The sequence below is a fragment of the Pyrus communis genome, chromosome 3 (assembly GCF_041283825.1).
Source record: "Pyrus communis isolate YQ-2024b chromosome 3, ASM4128382v1, whole genome shotgun sequence".
NCBI lineage: Eukaryota > Viridiplantae > Streptophyta > Magnoliopsida > Rosales > Rosaceae > Pyrus > Pyrus communis.
This window is the reverse complement of record NC_142567.1, coordinates 1,907,814-1,927,660: the sequence shown is the minus strand read 5'-3', so window position 1 is coordinate 1,927,660 and position 19,847 is coordinate 1,907,814. Positions and strand designations below refer to the sequence as shown.

The window sequence follows — 19,847 nt, the reverse complement described above, 5'->3', positions numbered from 1 at the left end:
TTCAGGTCATCTTCAACCCTTGGTTTTAACTCAAAAATTTAGGTTTTAACCTAGAAATAGTTTTTCTACTCTAACTCTTATGGGTTAAATTTTTATTCCTCTTAGACCATCTCCAATGGTTGGGCTAAAAGCCAAATTTTTTAGTCCAAAAACAATTTTTCTGCTCCAACCGTTCTAGCCTAAAATTTTAGTTCCGGATTATTAAAGAATGAACTTAGGCTATTTTTTTTTTGTTAAATTAATTTTTTAAAAAAATAAATAAATATGTAGATCATTGTAAATTAATTTTATAAACATTTTAATCAAAAAAAATTTAAATTCTGATAAATATTGGGTGGAGTCCACCCCGATTTTTGGGCTAAATTTTGAGGAGAATTTGGCTTTGGTTTAACATTTAGCATTTAGCCCAAAATTTCCCTTTGGGTTGGAGTTGGTTTGGGGGGAAATTTTGGAGGGTAATTTGGCTTAAAGCCCACCATTGGAGTTGGTCTTATGGGTTAAATTTTTATTCCGAAATTATTAAAGAATGAATTTAGAATAATTTTTTTTCTTTACTTTATAAAAAATAAGTTGACTATCCTAATTTAATTTTATGAACATTTTAACCAAAAAATATTTAGGTTCTGATAAATATTAAAAAATCACTAAACGAACGCCATGAAAATCGTGGAACACTATGAAAAAAATATGAAACACATGAACGAATTGTTTTTTTTAATTAATTTAGTCGTTGGATTCAAATTTGGACTGTTAGATCTTCTTCTTTTTTTACCATTGGATTTGTTCATATTAGATTTTAACCATTAAATTCAATGAATTTATAAATATAAAAAACTAAAAGAAATACGCATATATGGGAGCGTAAACCACTATCTCAGATGGAATTATGCTCTAAGTTTGCCCAAAAAATGAGTTTTGGGTTAAAACTCATAATTGGCCCAAGGGAGCAAGTTGAAATAGGTTTAAAACTTAAATTTTGAGTTTTATTACAAGGGTTGGTGTGACATCCCACATCGACCAGGGGAGTGATCCTTATATGTATTTCCCATCTCTACCTAGCACGAGGCCTTTTGGGAGCTCACTGGCTTCGGGTTCTCACTGGCTTCGGGTTTCATGGGAACTCTGAAGTTAAGCGAGTAATGCGCGAGAGCACTCCCAGGATGGGTGACCCATCATGAAGTTCTCGTGTAAGTTCCCAGAAACAAAACCGTGAGGGTGTGGTCGATGCTCAAAGCGAACAATATCGTGCTACGGTGGTGGAGGGGGCCCGGGAAGTGGTCATCCCCCCCCGGGCCGGGATGTGACAATTTGGTATCAGAGCCTAACCTTGGCCGTGGTGTGCCGACGAGGACGTCGGGCCCCTAAGGGGGGTGGATTGTGACATCCCACATCACCCAGGGGAGTGATCCTTATATGTATATTCTCATCCCTACCTAGCACAAGGCCTTTTGGGACCTCACTGGCTTCGGGTTCCATGGGAACTCCGAAGTTAAGCGATAAGGGGGCTAAAGCAATCCCATGATAGGTGACCTACTGGGAAGTTGCTCGTGAGTTCCCAAAAACAAAACCGTGAGGGAATGGTAAGCCCAAAGTGGACAATATCGTGCTACGGTGGTGGAGCGGGCCCGGGAAGTGATTCGCTCAGGGCCGGGATGTGACAATTTGGTATCAAAGCCTAACCCTGGCCGTGGTGTGCCGACAAGGACGTCGGGCCCCTAAAGGGGGGTGGATTGTGACATCCTACATCGCCCAAGGGAGTGATCCTTGTATGTATATTCTCATCCCTACCTAGCACGAGGCCTTTTGGGAGCTCAATGACTTCGGGTTCCATGGGAACTCCGAAGTTAAGCGAGTAGCACGCGAGAGCACTCCCAGGATGGATGACCCATCGGGAAGTTCTCGTGTGAGTTCCCAGAAAGCAAATTGTCACATCCCGGCCCGAGGGGGACCACTTCCCGGGCCCGCTCCACCACCGTAGCATGATATTGTCTGCTTTGGGCCCCGAGCACGCCCTCACGGTTTTGTTTCTGGGAACTCACACGAGAATTTCCCGATGGGTCACCCATCCTGGGAGTGCTCTCGCGCACTACTCGCTTAACTTCGGAGTTCCCATGGAACCCGAAGCCATTGAGCTCCCAAAAGGCCTCGTGCTAGGTAGGGATGAGAATATACATAAAAGGATCACTCCCCTGGGCGATGTGGGATGTCACAATCCACCCCCCTTAGGGGCCCGACGTCCTCGTCGGCACACCACGGTCAGGGTTAAGCTTTGATACCAAATTGTCACATCCTGGCCCGGAGGGGACCACTTCCAGGGCCCACTCCACCACCGTAGCACGATATTGTCAACTTTAGGCCCCGACCATGCCCTCACGGTTTTGTTTCTGGGAACTCACACGAGAACTTCCCGATGGGTCACCCATCTTGGGAGTGCTCTCGCGCGCTACTTGCTTAACTTCGGAGTTCCCAAGAACCCGAAGCCAGTGAGCTCCCAAAAGGCCTCGTGCTAGGTAAGGATGTGAATATACATATAAGGATCACTCCCCTGGACGATGTGGGATGTCACAGTTGGAGTAGGTCTTAGTGTATTACGATTATGTGGCACATACTTAGGGTAAAAGGGGCAGAGAAGACTGAGAAAGACTTAGAAAGAGATTCTAAGAAAAAACATAAAATACTTAGAGCTAAAAGACTTGGCGCAAAATCGATCGTATTAGCGTTATAAGAACCATACAAATACAACACCACTTAGTGAAAATATGACTTTGTTGTTATTATTATAGTGTAAATTACCATAGAACATCGTTTAAAAGTAATATTTTCCTTTGTATAAGCCAATTAATAAGTGTCATTATGTGTCTACATCAAAGTTCAATTAATAAGAGTCGTTGTGTGTCTAATCGCATCACATCGTCAATTCTTTATAATCAAGGAATTAATAAGAAAATGCAGGTGCGGTGGCCACGATTAAACCAATTAAAAGCAGTGTTTTCATATATGGGCTTGGATGAGAGGCCGATGTGAAGCAGGGTTGACGGGAGGATAGTGTGGAGCCATGTTGAAGTATGGTGATTCCTATTCTTCTCAAGGATAAGAGGAGGAAGAGAGAGAAGGAAAAGAATGGGTGTTGTTGATGAACTCATTGGAAAATTTGACCGACATTTTTGTGTTTCTTATTTACTTGCAGACAAATTCTCGGATTTGGAGGGAAAAATTATTTTTCTTACATGATCAATGTATTTGGACATGATCATTTAGTTTAGTAACACAAGTCTTTAGTTGGTTTGAAGATACTCTAAACGCAAATTACATGAACGATATATAGTAACGGGCGATAATGTTTTCCATTTAATGGTTTATACTACATTAATATTGGTAAACATACGAAGGAAAAAGTTCTAAGATCTGTATCAAATCATCGATACTATATGCAGGGGCTGAGCAATCTTACTCACTTCTGTTAGTTTCCAGTTAAAAATATTTAAAAATATTCATTATTTATTAAAATGAAATTAGAAAAAACTTAAAATTGGATTTAATAATAAAATTAAAATTGGAAAAGAGTAAAATGAAGGATGGAGAGTGAGCCACCAAGGAACCAGGCACCACTGCCCCATCCCCAACGACACCAGGGTGAAAGGTTGATATCGAGGCTTTATTCTCCATAAAAATGGTTTTTACCCCTTTTTCAATCCACCTCCTCCCCCATTTATACAATGTCATAATATTGACAAATATATTGATATATGAGACTATTTGCTACGATTTTGTTGTGGACCGCCTTCAAGTCAATAAGACTTTTTGCTTTTCAATGATTAGGAGGAAAACATCTATTGTTTGCAATTTTATTCTTTAATGACAAAGATATTATTTCTACAAATCAAACCCGTGAGTTGTTGATCACAAAGAACAACCTGTCCATTGCTACGATTTCTAGTATCTCATGATTAGAGTCATTTAGGTATTGGGGTGTGCTATTCACACATCATTTTTTTACTTTTCACACACACTTTATTAATTTCTATCTGTTGATCTTTTTTAATTCATCCGATCTAACGATCGAAAACAAAAAAAATATGAAAGAAGTAAAAATAAATGTATGAATATCACACTCGTTAAGTATTACCTTAGGCCATAAACAAACTTGGATTTACTTTGTGGTTTATTCAAATCATGTGTTCATGAGTCACGTTACGAGTGACTGACCACTCCCACCTTCGTCCAATTTCTTTTCCAAAAACAGCTGGAACTTGGAAGCCATTGCTATTGAATTGATATCTCATCCGACAAATTTATTTAGAAAACAAGAAAAGAAGTCACTAGAAATGCATGGAGAAAAAAAAAACAAGATGACTAGATGCACGGTGGCCAAATCGAGGTAAAGAAATATTTTTAAATATTTTAGAGTTTGGAATTGGCATGACACGTTGCAAACATAACAAATGGAGTCAAAGGCTGTGGGCTCGCCACGCGTTAAATCAATACAAAAAGTTGGTAAGACGATGGGGAAAAATATTGGATAAGGACATGCCCATGCCTATGAGAGTGAGAGTGTGATCTTGTTCATGAGTCATATACCATCATGGTCTTCAAATTCGAGTTTCGTTTATCATCCCTTGATTTCGAGAGAGGCATTCCTTTGTTTGAATGGTTTGCTTTCCTTTGTTTCTACTGGCCTTCATGTATGCGCTCACGAATATACAGAAGATATTTTTTACTGTTCCTATCTAACGGAACGCTATTGGATCAAATGACAAAGATATTGTTGAGAAAAAGATGGCTTTTCCCGGCATCTCTATCAGCTAGTGAACTAGCCGCTCTTGCCGCAACTAATTCATCTAGGGTAGCTCTCTCAGTTGGTTAGCTAGTGTCATTGGCCTTCGGCTTCTGGCTTTCGGACAGTTTGTTACGCACGACTTACACATTTTAAATGTATTATTATGTGCGTGCGAAAGACCTTTTTTATAATTATCATTACACGCCTCTTAAGATATTTTGAACATGTTTAAAAATAGATAAAATAATATTTAATAAACAACTGATTGAATCATCTTATTACTAACCTATTGTGAGGTACTAATTAAAAAATAATAATGTACAAAAAGAATTAATTATTAAAAAACACTGTTTATATGACGAAAATACCTTGTATTATTTGATGCATTATTTTGGATTGTTTTTTAACTTTTTTGTTTGGTAGACATTTTTGTCCTAAAATTTTTGGGGAAGCCGGTGACCCCACATGGGCCTCCTGGCTCTATATATATATAAAGATAAAAATTACAAGGTGACTCGGAATATCGACTATTCTGAATATTTTAATGTTATATCTTAATCTTTAAATTTTTAAATAACAATTTAATGATACTACTGAAGTATCCAAAAAAAATCTTTGTCCCCAAACTAATGTCTCCTCTAATATCTCATGCCTAGTGCCTGTCAGATTGGAACGTGATTTCAATTCGTCAAATTTTGTTAAAAAGAGAGTTTTTTTTTCATTGAAACATCATTGATAGCATAAATAGACAAAAAATGAGATTGGTCTAATAGTACGGAGGAATTGACGCATTTTAAAAGATTACAGGAGGCCACAACAGTAGTTGAGACTCAGGCGAACAAATTGATAAAAGGTCATAGATTTTTGGTAAATCATGATAAAGAAATTACGCTCAACATAGTTCATTTACTAATATCACCAATATTGTCTCTAACTTAACTACTTATAACTAAGAATGTGATTCGCAAAATACATGAATAAAAGTAGAAGTCATTTTTCGTAACGCATTGTAATTCACAGTCGTTTGGTGGTATTAACTATTAACTTATACATAATGAAGCTTGCGTTAACTCTGTGTTTATTAAAATCATATGTTCATGAATCACGTTATGACGGACTGACCACTCCTACCTTCATCGAATTTGTTTCAAAAAAAAATTGACAGAGGCGAATGAAATGAAAGCCATTACTTTGGAGATCTTATCTGGGTTAAATTTAGAAGAATCACAAGAAATGCATGGAAAAAGATGACAAGCAGATGAGAGAGTGACCAAATCGAGGAAAAGAAAGATTGTTTGGAAACTTTAGGAGTTGGAATTCCGTGGACACTTACGTATCTTTCTTTGGAAACATTTGGAGTTGAAATTCCGTTGACACTTTACATGTCAGCATGTGTAAGTCTCGTTTCATATAATGTTATGTTACAGCACCAAAACATCACTATTGCGGTATCCCCGTCCATCTAAGCCATTCTCAAGCAGTAGGGTCGAAGGCTATAGACAGACCACGTGGATGAATAGAAAATATATTAAATACAAATGCTGGCAAGAGACAATGGGAAGATGTTGGATTTGGACATTGGCGGTGCTGGCGAGACTGAGATATCAAGTTCATGAATGGTACCAATATGGTTGCTGATGCAGATGTTAGCTTCGTAATTTTATCTTGTAAAAAGTTATGAAAGTGTAATGCAAGTCATACGTACTTTATAATCTTTCAAAATTTGTCAATTCGTCAACATTTTGTTAAAAAGAGAATTTTTCTCATTGAACGACATTGATAACATAAATGGACAGAAAATAATTTTGGTCTGATAGTACGGAGGAAGTGACGCATTTTAAAAGATTACAAAAAGCAACAAAAGTAGTTGAGACTCAAGTGAACAAATTGATAAAAGGTCATAGATTTTTGGTAAATCATGATAAAGAATTTATGCTCAACATGCTTCACTTACTAATATCACCGATATTGTCTCTAACTTAAGTACATATACTAAGAATGTGATTCACAAAATACAAGGGTGAAAGTAGAAGTCATTTTTCGTAACGCATTGTAATTCACGGTCATTGGGTTGTATTAGCTATTAATTTATACATAATGAAGCTTGCGTTAACTCGGTGTTTATTAAAATCATATGTTCATGAGTCACGTTATGACGGACTGACCACTCCTACCTTCATTGAATTTGTTTTTAAAAAAAATTTGACAGAGGCGAATGAAAGCCATTACTTTTGTGATCTTATCTGGGTTAAATTTAGAAGAATCACAAGAAATGCATGAAGAAAGATGACAAGCAGATGAGAGAGTGACCAAATCGAGGAAAAGAAACATTGTTTGGAAACATCAGGAGTTGGAATTCCGTCGACACTTTACATGCCAGCATATGTAAATCTCGTTTCACATAATTTTGTGTTACTGCATCAAAACATCACTATTGCGGTATCCCCGTCCATCTAAGCCATTCTCAAGCAGTAGGGTCGAAGGCTATAGACTGACCCAGTGGATGAATGGAAAACATATTAAATACAAATGCTGGTAAGACAATGGAAAGGTGTTGGATTAGGACATTGGCGGTGCTGACGAGATTGACAGATCAAGTTCATGAATGGTGCCAATATGATTGCTGATGCAGATGTTAGCTTCATAATTTTTTTTTCGTAAAAAGTTATGAATGTGTATGCAAGTCATACGTACATTGCTAGTCCTGATATAGGAAAGAAATTTCGATGAGCATCTTTTCTTTCGTTTACTTTCTTTTACAAAAATTCTATAATCTTCCAAATTTTTTTCCTTTCGCTTATTTTCTTTTACAAAAATACTAAAATCTTCCTCCTTTTTGGTTAGCGACCTCACTCGTGTCAACAGAGTTGTAAGCCTAATTATGTGTTTACTATTGCATTAGACATAATGTGATATCCCACATCGTCCAGGGGAGTGATCCTTATATGTATATTTTCATCCCTACTTAACACGAGGTCTTTTGGGAGCTCACTGTCTTCGGGTTCCATCGGAACTCCGAACTTAAGCAAGTAGCGCGCGAGAGCATTCCCAGGATGGGTGACCCATCAGAAAGTTCTCGTGTGAGCTCCTAGAAATAAAACCGTGAGGGTATGGTCGGGATCCAAAACGGACAATATCGTGCTACGGTGGAGTTGGGCCCGGGAAGTGGTTCCGCTCGGGCCGGGATGTGACAATTTGGTATCAGAGCCTAACATTGGCCGCGTGTGTGCCGACGAGGACGTCGGGCTCCTAAGGGGGATGGATTGTGACATCTCACATCGCCCATGGGAGTGATTCTTATATGTATATTCTCATCCCTACCTAACACGAGGCCTTTTGGAAGTTTACTGGCTTCGAGTGATTGCCCATGAGTTGTACATGTTATATTAAGATGCATTGAGAGCTCATAAACCTGCACCCCGGTGTTAGTGCTCCCGCCCGTGGTCAGGGCACAGTCCTTCACTTGATGTTCACCTCCCGCGCCTTACGCTCACCTTGGACTCAAGGTAGGTGCACAGGTCTGTCATACAGACCACTATAGGTGGTTCCGACTCGTAGGTGACCTGCGATTATTCGCCCAGTCTTCACGTGATCGTAGCACTTGAGCGTACTTATTTATACCCAGTCCTGTCGTACAGAACACTAGAGGTGGTTCCGACTCGTGTGCAGGGACGATTGATGAGATATGGATAAGTCGTACATGTCACTAGAGGTGACTCCCGACTTATATGCTAGCATTGATTGATGCGATATGAGTACAGTCGTACGGGTCACGTTAGGTGATTCCGGTTGATGTATCATTTTATATCGATTAAGTTCATTTGACCTACTTGTTAATGCATTGTAGAGTCTATAGACATGGCATACCCGTTGTTTTGGCCTTTTTATTTTATTTATTTATTTTTTCCATGGGTGGATATATAGATATATATATGTGTATTGTTTTATGGAAAACGATAAGAGATTTACAGTGAGGGGTTATTACTGTTAGATTAATAGTTTTGGGAAGCTTGGTTTTACTACTTACTCACACTTTCTGTTTTGTACCCTTCCAGGTTATAACTTCTAAGTCCGTATTGACGAGGATCTATGGCTAATCTTAGTATTGGTAGCTACTTTTAAGGGTATGATTCTTACCCACACTATTGTACTTTACTTATGCTTTGACATCGCGTGTGAAATGGGTTCGTTCCCACTCATAGCGCACTCTGGTATTTAGACACTTTTAGGTTCAAATTTATCATTTTATACACTACCACACTTTATGGCTTCATCACCTTCCAGGTGTCGGCCAATACAGTTCGATTTGGGGTCCTAGTAGACATTCCGGGTCAGGGTGTGTCAGTTTGGTATTCCCGGGCCCGCTCCACCATTGTAACACTATATTGTCCGTTTTGGGCTTACCATTCCCTCATGGTTTTGTTTTTTGGAACTCACGAGCAATTTCCCAGTGAGTCACCCATCATGGGATTGCTAACCCCATTTTCGCTTAACTTCGGAGTTCCTACGGAGCCCGAAGCCAGTGAGTTTCTAAAAGGCCTCGTGCTAGGTAGGGATATGAATATACATATAAGGATCACTCCCTTAGATGATGTGAGATCTCACAATCCACCCCCCTTATGGGCCCGACGTCCTCGTCTGCACACAATCGATCAGCGTTAGGCTTTAATACCAATTGTCACATCCCGACCCAGGGCGAATCACTTCCCAGGCCTGCTCCACCACCGTAGCACGATATTGTACGTTTTAGGCTTACCATTTATTGTAACATCCCACATCGCCCAGAGGAGTGATCCTTAAATGTATATTCTCATCCCTACTTAACACAAGGCCTTTTGGGAGCTCATTGACTTCAGATTCCATGGGAACTCCAAAGTTAAGCGAGAAGGGGGCTAAAGCAATCCCATGATAGGTGACCCACTAGGAAGTTGCTCGTGAGTTTCTAAAAACAAAACCGTTAGAGAATGGTAAGCCCAAAGAGGACAATATCGTGATACGGTGGTAGGTCGGGCCTGAGAAGTGATCCGCCCCGGGCCCGGATGTGACAATTGGTATCAGAGCCTAACCCTGGCCGCATGTGTGCCAACGAGGATGTCGGGCCCATAAGGAGGGTGGATTGTAACATCCCATATCACCCAAGGGAGTGATCCTTAAATGTATATTCTCATCCTTACCTAGCACGAGGTTTTTTGGGAGCTCACTGGCTTCAGGTTCTATAAGAACTCCAAAGTTAAGCGAGAAAGAGGCTAGAGCAATCCCATGATGGATGACCCACTGGGAAGTTGCTCTTGAGTTCCCAAAAATAAAACTGTGAGAGAATGATATGTCCAAAGCGGACAATATCGTGCTACGGTGGTGCAGCAAGCCCGCGAAGTGATCTGCCCCAGACCGGGATGCGACACATAACTCACATTAATATTACTTACTTATCCTATATCTAAATAATCACGTATCAAAATAGTTTATTCCATGCATGAACAACCAACAACCATTCTCTCCCCATGGCCTATATACCTCCCGAAAAACCAAACCTTGGATCTACTCCCAACCTCAGCCGTTGGCCCCTTGCTCCGACTTATGGTTAACAACAGCCTCTCCTCCCTTTCCTCTTAGCCTCTTGCTCCCTCTTCTCCCCAACCCCACCCCACCACCTTCCTTAAAAATAAAAATAAAAAACAACTGCTTCCGTCGACCTTTCCTTTTATTTTTCCTTTTCTGTCCCTTCATCGGTGCGGGGCCCAACACCTCTTCTCCTCCACCAACCAAGTTTTCATGGCTTTCATAAAACCTCCACCCCAAATTCAAAATCTAACATAACCCTCTCTCCCCCTCGGCGGTGCTCCTTTCAAGGGTTTACCCATGATTTGTGGTTGGTTTATTAGTTTTTGGTGGGTGAGTCTACCTCCCACACCTGATTCAAATGGTGTTGTTCTTCTTCACTAATTTTCGACGTCGCCGCCCTCACTTGGCTAGATTCATTGCACCTTCACTTTGCTTGGCTTGCAGGAGCGGTGGATCTTACAGATGCAGATGCAATATCGTCTCAGGTAGAAAGAAACTGGTCGGTGGATATAAGAGAACGGTGGATTCTGTTCTCGCATTAGTGTATGTTTCGTATGTACCACATCTAGTAGGTGATGTCTTGCCTAGCAATTGATGGGGTATCGCTATCAGCAATGGTTTTTTTTTTTTTTTTTTTTTCCTCTCTCTAGCTTGCCAACTATAATAACATTAGGTCATCTCTAATCGAAGGATCTAGAGAGCCAGAGGGTCGAAAATAGCCCGAAAACCATCTTCAACCGAGGGCTAGACCAGAGGGCTCTGGAATCTGAGAGGGTCCCACGAAATCGGAGCTAGAGGGCTGACTGCTTGCCCAGGGTTGGCTAGAAAATTCAGTTTTCCTGTCGGTTAACCAACATGAATACGTTTATATTATTTAATATAAATGTATTCATGTCGGTTATAACCGACATGAATGCTTAAGAAAAAAAATTCAAATGCAACGGCTGTCTGACAGCTAGTCGTTGCATTTGAATTTTTTTTTTTTTTTTTTTATAGTTTTAATTTTTTTTTTTTTAACAAAATTTTTCTTATAACTTCCATTTTTAATTTTTTTTTTTTAAATTCTGTTTTTTCCTATAACTTTTATTTTACAAAATTTGTTTCATTTTTTTTTTTAAATTCTATTTTTTCCTATAACTTCTGTTTCACATAGTTGCTTTATTTTATTTTAAATTCTATTTTTATCCTATAACTTCTATTTCACAAAATTTGTTTCATATTTTTTTTAAATTATATTTTTTTCTTATAATTTCCTAAGCCATTATAGAACATTATATTAAATTAAGTAACATGAAACAACATTAAACAATATGAAATAACATTAAATAACATTAACCAACATACAAATTATACAACATAAAAATAAAAAAAAACATTTAACAACATGAAACTTAAACAACATTTTAAAAAACATTTAACAACATAAAACTTAAACGCATACTCCATGCTTCTTTTGGCCCAAAGATGTCCAACAAGATCATGTTGTAGGTACTTGTTTGTGGCACGAGAACGTATCATTCTATAGCACCTCATGTACTCATTTATAGAGATACTACTAGTTCTTGGATTGAAAGGTAAATTAGGCCCATCATATATTTTGGCACGAGCCTTTCTTGACCTATTTGGATCTTCTTGGTCGTCATCAGACTCTCCATCAATATACTTATCTCGCTCATCATCCACTATCATATTGTGTAATATGATGCAAGACATCATAATGGAGTCCAAATTTTCTCGACTCCACCATTTTGCTGGTTAGCTAATAATTTTTCACCGTGCTTGTAGAATACCAAAAGCTCTCTCAACATCTTTCTGGTATGTCTCTTGGTGTAATGTAAACAACTTTTCTACGTCATTCCTAGAGTTTAGAATTGCTTGGACAAGTGTTGTCCAGTTTGGGTAGATGTCATATACCAAGTAATACCCCATATTGTATTGACGGTTGTTGATGTAGTAGTGAAGTTGAGGTGCTTTACCTTCTGTCAAGTTATTGAAGAAAGGTGAACGCCCAAGAACTGTAATGTCATTTTAGGATCCAGGCACTTCAAAGAAAGCATGTCAAATTCATGTGTCATATGAGGCAACCGCTTTTAGCACAACAATTGGCTTTCTCGACTTTCCGCTAAAGCCTCATTGCCATCCGGTGGAATAGTTCTTCCAATCCCAATGCATGTAGTCTAATAACCCTATCATGCCCTGAAACCCATAGTCTTCAACATTGCGAATGAGCCGATTCAGATCTTCTTGATTTGGCTTACGGCGGTACTCGTCTTTGTGAACCTGAATAATTGTGTCACAGAATTGTTGAAGAGTATCAAGGCATGTAGACTTAGACATACCATGAATTTCATCCATCAAATCAGCTAGGGAGCCATATGCCATCATTCGAAGTGCAACAATAACCTTCTGATGAGGTGAGAAACCAGCACAGCCTGCTTTGTCCAACTTCTGTCGAAAGTATGGATTGACTTACTGGACATCACGAAGTAAACGCTCGAAGACATGATGCCTCATCCGGAAGCAACGTTTGAAATCATCTTCTGTGTACACCGAGTTGGGGTTGAAGTAGTTCATCAAATTGGCATGCGACATCGCTCTGTTTCGTGGTTTGTAAGAGCGACCAGCAATAGAGCCACCCTATTGAGGTTGTTCCTCAGTTGGCTGACACACTATGGTTGCTGCTATGTTTTGTTTGTTGCGCCTTACTTGAACTTCTTCATCACATTCCTCATTTTCTCGTCTCATTTGCGCCCATTTTGCTTCCAATTTGGAATTGGATGAGGATCCCCAGTTGGAATCCGAAGAAGATCCAAAGTTGGAATTCATTGCAAACTTGAATTGAAATAGATTGAATTCAAAATTATGTGAATTATGGCCCAATATCCACCCTATTTATAGTAAAAGAAAATTTCAAATCCAACGGCTAGCTGACGTTATCATGATGTCAGCTACCAACGGCTAGCTAACGTTAACATGATGTCAGCTACCAACAGCTAGCTGACGTCACTTAGCTGTTGGATTTGAATTTAAGTTGTAGTTTTTAAATAATAAATTATGTTTGGCCCTATGATCCTCGTTGAAGACGGTTTTTTGTGACAGGGCTAAAACGAGCCCTCTGGCCTCTGGTCCTCGGTTGGAGATGGAGGCAAATATGGTCGTGTACTGTTCATTAAAATATTAATATCTTGGAGAATCTTGAAGGGCCAGAGGGCTAAAACGAGCCATTTGGCCAATCCTCGGTTGAAGATAACCTTATGTTCGCCTCAATCTAGGTTTTCTGCGCTTGCTGTCTTTGTGGCAAATTGGTACGGAAGTGCTTGTAGGAGCCGTTAGGAGTTTATTGTTTATGCTTATTTATTCGAGTTATTTATAGATTAGTGTATTGGTCACTAGAGAATGTACTCATACAACAATCTTTATAATTGTGTTCGTGTGTGTTAATGAAAACTACTATCGCTTAGTGTGCAAATAAAAAAAAAAATAAAAAAAATCATTCTCATTTCAATGAAACATACTCATAATCCTTCTTGATTTATTCCAATTTTCCCTTGACTTTCGGTTTTGTTATGGGCTTCATAATATTTAAAAATGTGTCAATTTGCCCCCATCGTCAAATTTGTCTAGCTACCCTCAAAACAAGGGTTATTATCGTCCCTTCCGAATAGCGTTACTAATAGAAATGAGTGGTGATATTCCCACCATAATGTCTTATTTCCCTACCCACCATTTAATGAAAATGTTAATAACATATTTATCATTTTAGAAGAAGACTTTTAAACCCCTATTTAATTCAGTACTAAAATTTTGAAAAAACAAAAAATAATTTAAAATAATAAATAAATAAATAATGGTGGGTGGGGTGTGATATCTTTGGTGGAAAGAGGTTGGGAAAGATTTGGGTTAAAATCAACGGAAAGGTTGGAGGAAGGAATAGACATGTGCTAGATGAAGGAGAGAAACTTCAATGAAGAAAAAAGAGAATTAAGTGTGAGATTTGCGGTTTTGACAAAAAAGGAGGAAGAAAAGTGGTTTGGGGATCCGAAGTTTCTGCAGGACAACGTTATGTGTGATTCTGTGAAGTAGATGATGAATGTCTAGATCTTAGGTCTTGCATTTTCTTTCATTTTTTTTTCTATTTTTATTTATTTATTTATAATATTATTTAAAGATATATTAGAGTTATTTAAAAAATATATTATGGTTATTTTGGAAATAATGATGGGTGGGAAAATAACATTTTACTTTTTTAATTTTGTATGGTGGATAAGATTATCATGTGGGTTGAAAGATAAGACATTGGAGTGCGTCTAGTAGCACTCATAGAAATTAACTCAAAATGCAACCAATTTGACAAATGGGGCAAGGAGGGAGGGGGGGGAAAAGAATTGACACGTTTTAAAAAATTAGAGCGGAGGCTTAGAACTTGAGTGGACAATTAGGAAGAAGATCATAAGTTTGGGCCAAAGCCAAATTTACTACCTATGATAAGTTCATCGACCAAAATCATTATTTTGGTCGACAAAACTTAGAGCTCAAGTGACTAAGAGATGTATGCAAATTTCCTATGTTCAAGTCCCCTTCCCAACTTGTGTGCGTTTTGCAGTGTTTTTAAAATAACTGAAAACGTTTTTTATGAAAATATTTTGAAATCAATTCGCAGTAAAAATTTAAGTGAATCCTGAAAAAACACTTTAAATGCTTCTTGTAAGAAGCATATATATGATGCTTCTTCTAAAAAAAACACTTAAAAGTGCTTTGAAATCTAAAATCAATTTCATCAAAAGAGTTTTCAGTTATTCTAAAAACATCTCCAAACCGGTCCTCTATAATAATAACAGCCACATATAAAGCCATTATTTTTTGTTCCTCAACCCAACCCAACCCACAAAACATAGGTTCTTATGGGCTTTACGGATAGTGTTATATACTCAAGTCAAATGAGCTGAGCCCAAAAACCCAGGATTTCTAGAACAATCTACCTCTCTTCCACGAAAAGTCGCACTCTGCTCTTCCTTCTTTGCAAAATTGCAACTGCAGTAATCAAATCTTAAACCCTAAAATCTAAAACCTAATTTCACAAGCATTAAGTAAAATTGATTAAACAGAAATCAGAAAATAAATCGAGAGAGATCAAAAAGTTGACCGGCCAGCCAGTAATTTCCTCAATTCCAACAATTTCGAATTCAAAGATTCCACAATCTACAGTGTTATTGCCTATCGATTCGGTGTAGATTGTACTAGTAGTAGTAGTGTTCGGAGTCTGCTACCTTACAGAGTTCCAGAGGCTTCGTCGGCGGCGGTATCGGCAGCTTTGACGGCGGCCTCGGCGGCCCTGACGGCGTCGTCTTCGTCGGGATCGCGGGCCGGGTCGGACTTGTTCATGGCGGCGCGGGCCTTGTCGAGGAAGGGCTTGAAGGCGAGTCTATGGCCAGCCAGCCGACGGCTAGGGCTCCGAACACCACCGCCGCTTGCTTCGTTCCCGACGCTTTCCCCATCGCTGATTTCTTTTTCTTCCGGTTGAAAAAGTTTGACGAATTTGAAAATATATGGACGGTTCGTTTGGGATTTCGGGTTTTGTCCCCCTGTTTGGTAACAAGTGGATCAAAAAACCGGCATGGGAATACGATGTCGAGTTAACTCTTCTTGTTTACTAAGCGTATGTTTGGACTTGCAGTCTAATTTCTAAAAGTGCTTTTAACTGCGTATGACCAAATGGTGGAGAAATTTTTAATTGTGACGGGAAAACGGATGGTACATCATGTATTTTAATGTAAGTAGTGAAAATTTTTATTTTTTAAGTTATTAACTTTTTGACACACGTATCCTACAATTTATGTAATTACATGTAGTATATCATCCCGTATGATGATCACCTCCAACTTTGAAGTTAGTAGAGTTTTATACAGAACCACATGCTTTCAAGAAACACTTGTACAAAAACAGTCTAAAACGTTCCCTGCTGTAACAATACGACATCGACTATTGACTTCTTGTAAAACACTTTCAGCTCATTTGGATTGCTTCTTTTAAAAACACTTTTGTTTAAAATCAGTTGCAGTAAAGTGTTATACTAGAAGCACATTGAAATTTTTACATTAAAAAAAAAAAAAAAAAAAAAAATGGTCCACCCTGAAGTGCTTACTCAAAGAAGCTCAAAGAATGTGCTATTTTTAGAAAGCATTTTGAGTGTTTTTTTAACCTACAAACAATTTTAATTTTTTCTGCCGAACATGACCAAATCACTTTTAATAATCTACAAACACTTTTTGTTGTTTTAAATACACTTCTAACCATACCGTAAGTGTTAGACCAATTACACTTAGTGGTACAATAGTGCACAAGAACCACTCTAATGATATTCTTCTTCACTTGTAAGTAAAAGATTTTAGGTTCGATTTTCATTCAAGATGAATTTAAACCATATTATTATAGCTAGCCTAGTGCGAGATTTTACCCATTTTCCCACCTTTTAGTATAGATGATATCGTTCGTTCATAAAAAATAAAAAAAAAGGGTAATTGGGACATGCCAACTCAACTTACCGTAGTTTTGTTTAAAAACCTGCAATTCAAGTAGTTTAAAACATTTCGTCGTGCACCGGAGATACGAGATGTCAAAAGCATATTTGATTAACTTCTTAACAGAACTTTAAGAATTCACTGGGCATAGACAACAAATTAAAGTACAGTACCGCAACTCAGTTAACGTCTCCAAGATCACAATGACAAGTTCCTTCCAATAGAGGAGTTTACGTAACCCGGTGTCGCAAAAATTAACGGCCACGGCCACGTCCGCGACCACGTCCACGGCCCCGCCCCCGTCCCATAGGCCTCCCTGTAATTGAAAATAAACAGAGGAAACACATTTAGAGGATTAATGGCAAGGACTGCGAGATAGCAGAGGAATGAATAAGTTCAGAGAGTTTATATGATAAACACAAAGTTTGCAGTACCTGCAGTTGGCTTCTTGGGCTTGACCCTAGGTGTCTCTTCAACAAGCAAAGTCTCGAGATTCAGGCTGTCAGGAAGGATATAGTACCGGATGTTGTTACCCCTCACGCTGAGATGATCCAGAGTCACTGGGTTCTTCCCCTTGAGTGTAAGTTTCACCGTCTTCAAATGAGTATTCATACTGATATCCACACCTGTAACGACAAGCAAAGTTACCAATCAGAACAGCTACTTTTCCCTTCCTGTACGGTAGTTTAAAACAACGCATGTGGAAGTGTGCATCCAGATTAAGATGATAATCTATCTAAAAAGTTTAAGTTAAATCTCTTAATTTATCTCTACAGGGCAGTCCATTCAAAAAAAGCTGAAGCTTTTTTAACCTTTACTGGATGCTATTATGCAATACACAAGGATCTCCTTTGGAGACTTGTAATACAACTAGAGCTGTTTCGCAGACAAATTTGTATTATGTACAGCAATGGTCGTATTTTTCATTACAAACGTTGTCTAAAATACGAAAAGGTATCATAAGCTTTAACGTCTTTTACGTGAGCGCTAACTTGAAAGCATATCCTTGCCATTCCAAATTTTAAAATCGAGTGTTCTGCAGATACTCTGAAGCTTCTGGTTAGCTAATATATTGATTATCATGCAATACATGGAAGTAATCATGAGTGCTCGTGCAGATTACGGGCTGAAAATGGCATCAGTTTAGAGATAAAGCAAAACTACATCCCAACTCTCAGGAACCCAATGCTGAGCACACTTGCAAGCGTCTTTGAGCCACCAACTTCAAAAGGAAATAGAAGCATCTTGAAATACACAACCGATTTTGGCATATGTTTGTTCTCAGCATAAAGGATAAGAACACCCCAGGAATTCTCTCTATCAGAAATCACAACGATATAGATGCCGGGAAAATAAACATATACACTATAATAATCTATTGTGGAAACCTTTCAAAATTGTGTGCTACAACTATTTTATAGAAAACAATGGTCTTAAAACAATCCTGACCTCTTTAGATGTAAATGTACCCAATGCCAAGTAAGAAAATCATTCAAGATTCTCGAACTCTAGATAGTTGGACATATCCCGTTCACCGAATAATCTACGTAAGTAGAAAAACTAAAATTACTGAGCATTCAACACATTTAACATACAATGTACATACCATACTTATACTGAATAAGACATTAAGAACTCAACAAAATTAGACTTAATTGCAACCCTAGTATACGCTAAACCCGCACTGATTCAACGTTTGAGCGGTTCTTCCCCACAGCCGATTTATACGAAATGATAGCACCGGATGAGCAAAACCTTAATTCTAAAAACATCCAGAGGTAACAAACATACAATCTCAGTTCACTGGAGATGCTCCACAGAGTAAAAACGACAAATTGTGCATTCCATGTTTCACTATAAATATCTCAGTCTTTGTACACAGTACATGTGATACGGAACCGAAATTAAACTTAAACAAGACCCACTTCTTCTATAAACACGAAATTCCAAACCCAAGCCTAATCAAAACCCTAGGGTTTAGTAAAGCCCTAATTATCCAAAAACCTCACCTAATTCAACAAATTAGAAAGAAAGAGAGTAAAGCGAGGAAAGGAGAAGTATACCTGTGATGGTTCCGTTCACAACGGTGCCGTTTTTGAGCTCGATCGACACTGTCTCGTTGTTCAACTTCATCAAAAACCTGCAAAATTTCCCAAAAAACATAAAAAAAAAAAGAGGCAATCAGTGGAAAACCAACGGCGCTTTTAACTGAGGAAGAAGAGGAATTAGGGTTTGAAGAGGAAGACGAACCTGACGAGCTTCATTGTGGTGATAACAGTGACGACAGCTAGGGCTTCGAAGCTTCTTCAACCAAACAAACGAAGCGGGAGAGTGAGAGGGTGACCTGATACGGTGGCGCCTTATATGATGCCGTCTGAGGACAGAGCGGGCCTCAAGATGGGCCTATGTGGGTCCATTAATGTTTAAGCTGATTCATGAAATTCAAGCCCAAAACATGATTGACTCAAAAAATTTATATTTTTTTTGCCTTTCAGAAAAAAATAATTCAATTTTGACTAAAATATTTATATGTACTTAATAAAAACATCATTTATAATTCATGTTAATATATATTATTAATACAATCATCATCTAAACGGTGAGAAGAAAAATTTGATTTGCATTTAGGCTAATAAGTAACTTAACTACAATTATCAATGTTTTAAAACATGGATACACGATATTAAATTTCAAGGACTTCCTAGGAATTGATTGATATGTGATATCAAATCTCAAGAACAACATTGACAGATTTTCAAATCGAGATAATAAATGATGAGTTAACTCAATTTCGAGCATCGTTTGTAATGAAAATTGCACTTAAGTAAAAATGATGTATTACTCACGTCATAGGTGATTCATGAGGTCGTTTATCAATTTTATTGGAAAAGGACATCGCTAGATCATTTTCCTAGGGATCCAGAGGATTCAAAGATCATGTATGTTCATCGCGCGGTCAATTTTCGTTAAGTACTATTCCAATTTTATTA

The 19,847-nt window shown here is 38.3% G+C and overlaps 3 protein-coding genes across 3 annotated transcripts; all 3 read right to left on the bottom strand.

Moving 5' to 3' along the window:
- Window positions 1-12,469: 12,469 nt before the first annotated feature.
- On the bottom strand, window positions 12,470-12,931 carry LOC137714644 (uncharacterized). The gene is made up of 2 exons (XM_088690189.1): window positions 12,842-12,931; window positions 12,470-12,787 (listed from the first exon to the last, which is right to left on the bottom strand). Exons 1-2 carry the CDS (start codon window positions 12,929-12,931, stop codon window positions 12,470-12,472), a joined length of 408 nt encoding a protein of 135 aa, XP_088546315.1.
- A 2,536-nt stretch (window positions 12,932-15,467) lies between these two features.
- Window positions 15,468-15,942, bottom strand: LOC137716499 (outer envelope membrane protein 7). Its single transcript, XM_068455957.2, is given in 2 exon segments — window positions 15,468-15,762; window positions 15,765-15,942. Coding segments are annotated over 2 exon segments (225 nt in total). The 5' UTR covers window positions 15,835-15,942; the 3' UTR covers window positions 15,468-15,607.
- Window positions 15,943-16,950: 1,008 nt separating this feature from the next.
- LOC137715726 (small nuclear ribonucleoprotein SmD1a) lies at window positions 16,951-19,245 on the bottom strand. Its single transcript, XM_068455067.2, has 4 exons — window positions 19,108-19,245; window positions 18,921-18,997; window positions 17,292-17,483; window positions 16,951-17,173 (listed from the first exon to the last, which is right to left on the bottom strand). The coding sequence occupies exons 1-4, from the start codon at window positions 19,119-19,121 to the stop codon at window positions 17,112-17,114; spliced, it is 345 nt and encodes a 114-aa protein (XP_068311168.1). The 5' UTR covers window positions 19,122-19,245; the 3' UTR covers window positions 16,951-17,111.
- Between the last annotated feature and the right edge of the window lie 602 nt (window positions 19,246-19,847).

Bases quoted from the DNA above. Each gene is read 5' to 3' on its own strand.
- LOC137715726 (XM_068455067.2), bottom strand. The intron at 17,484-18,920 runs GTATACTTCTCC...TTGTCGTTACAG, and splicing joins TGTGAACGGAACCATCACAG to GTGTGGATATCAGTATGAAT. The intron at 17,174-17,291 runs GTACTGCAAACT...TTTCAATTACAG, and splicing joins GCCCAAGAAGCCAACTGCAG to GGAGGCCTATGGGACGGGGG.
- LOC137714644 (XM_088690189.1), bottom strand. From the start codon at position 12,931: ATGTCGCATGCCAATTTGATGAACTACTTCAACCCCAACTCGGTGTAC. The intron at 12,788-12,841 runs GTCTTCGAGCGT...TACTTTCGACAG, and splicing joins GCTTCCGGATGAGGCATCAT to AAGTTGGACAAAGCAGGCTG.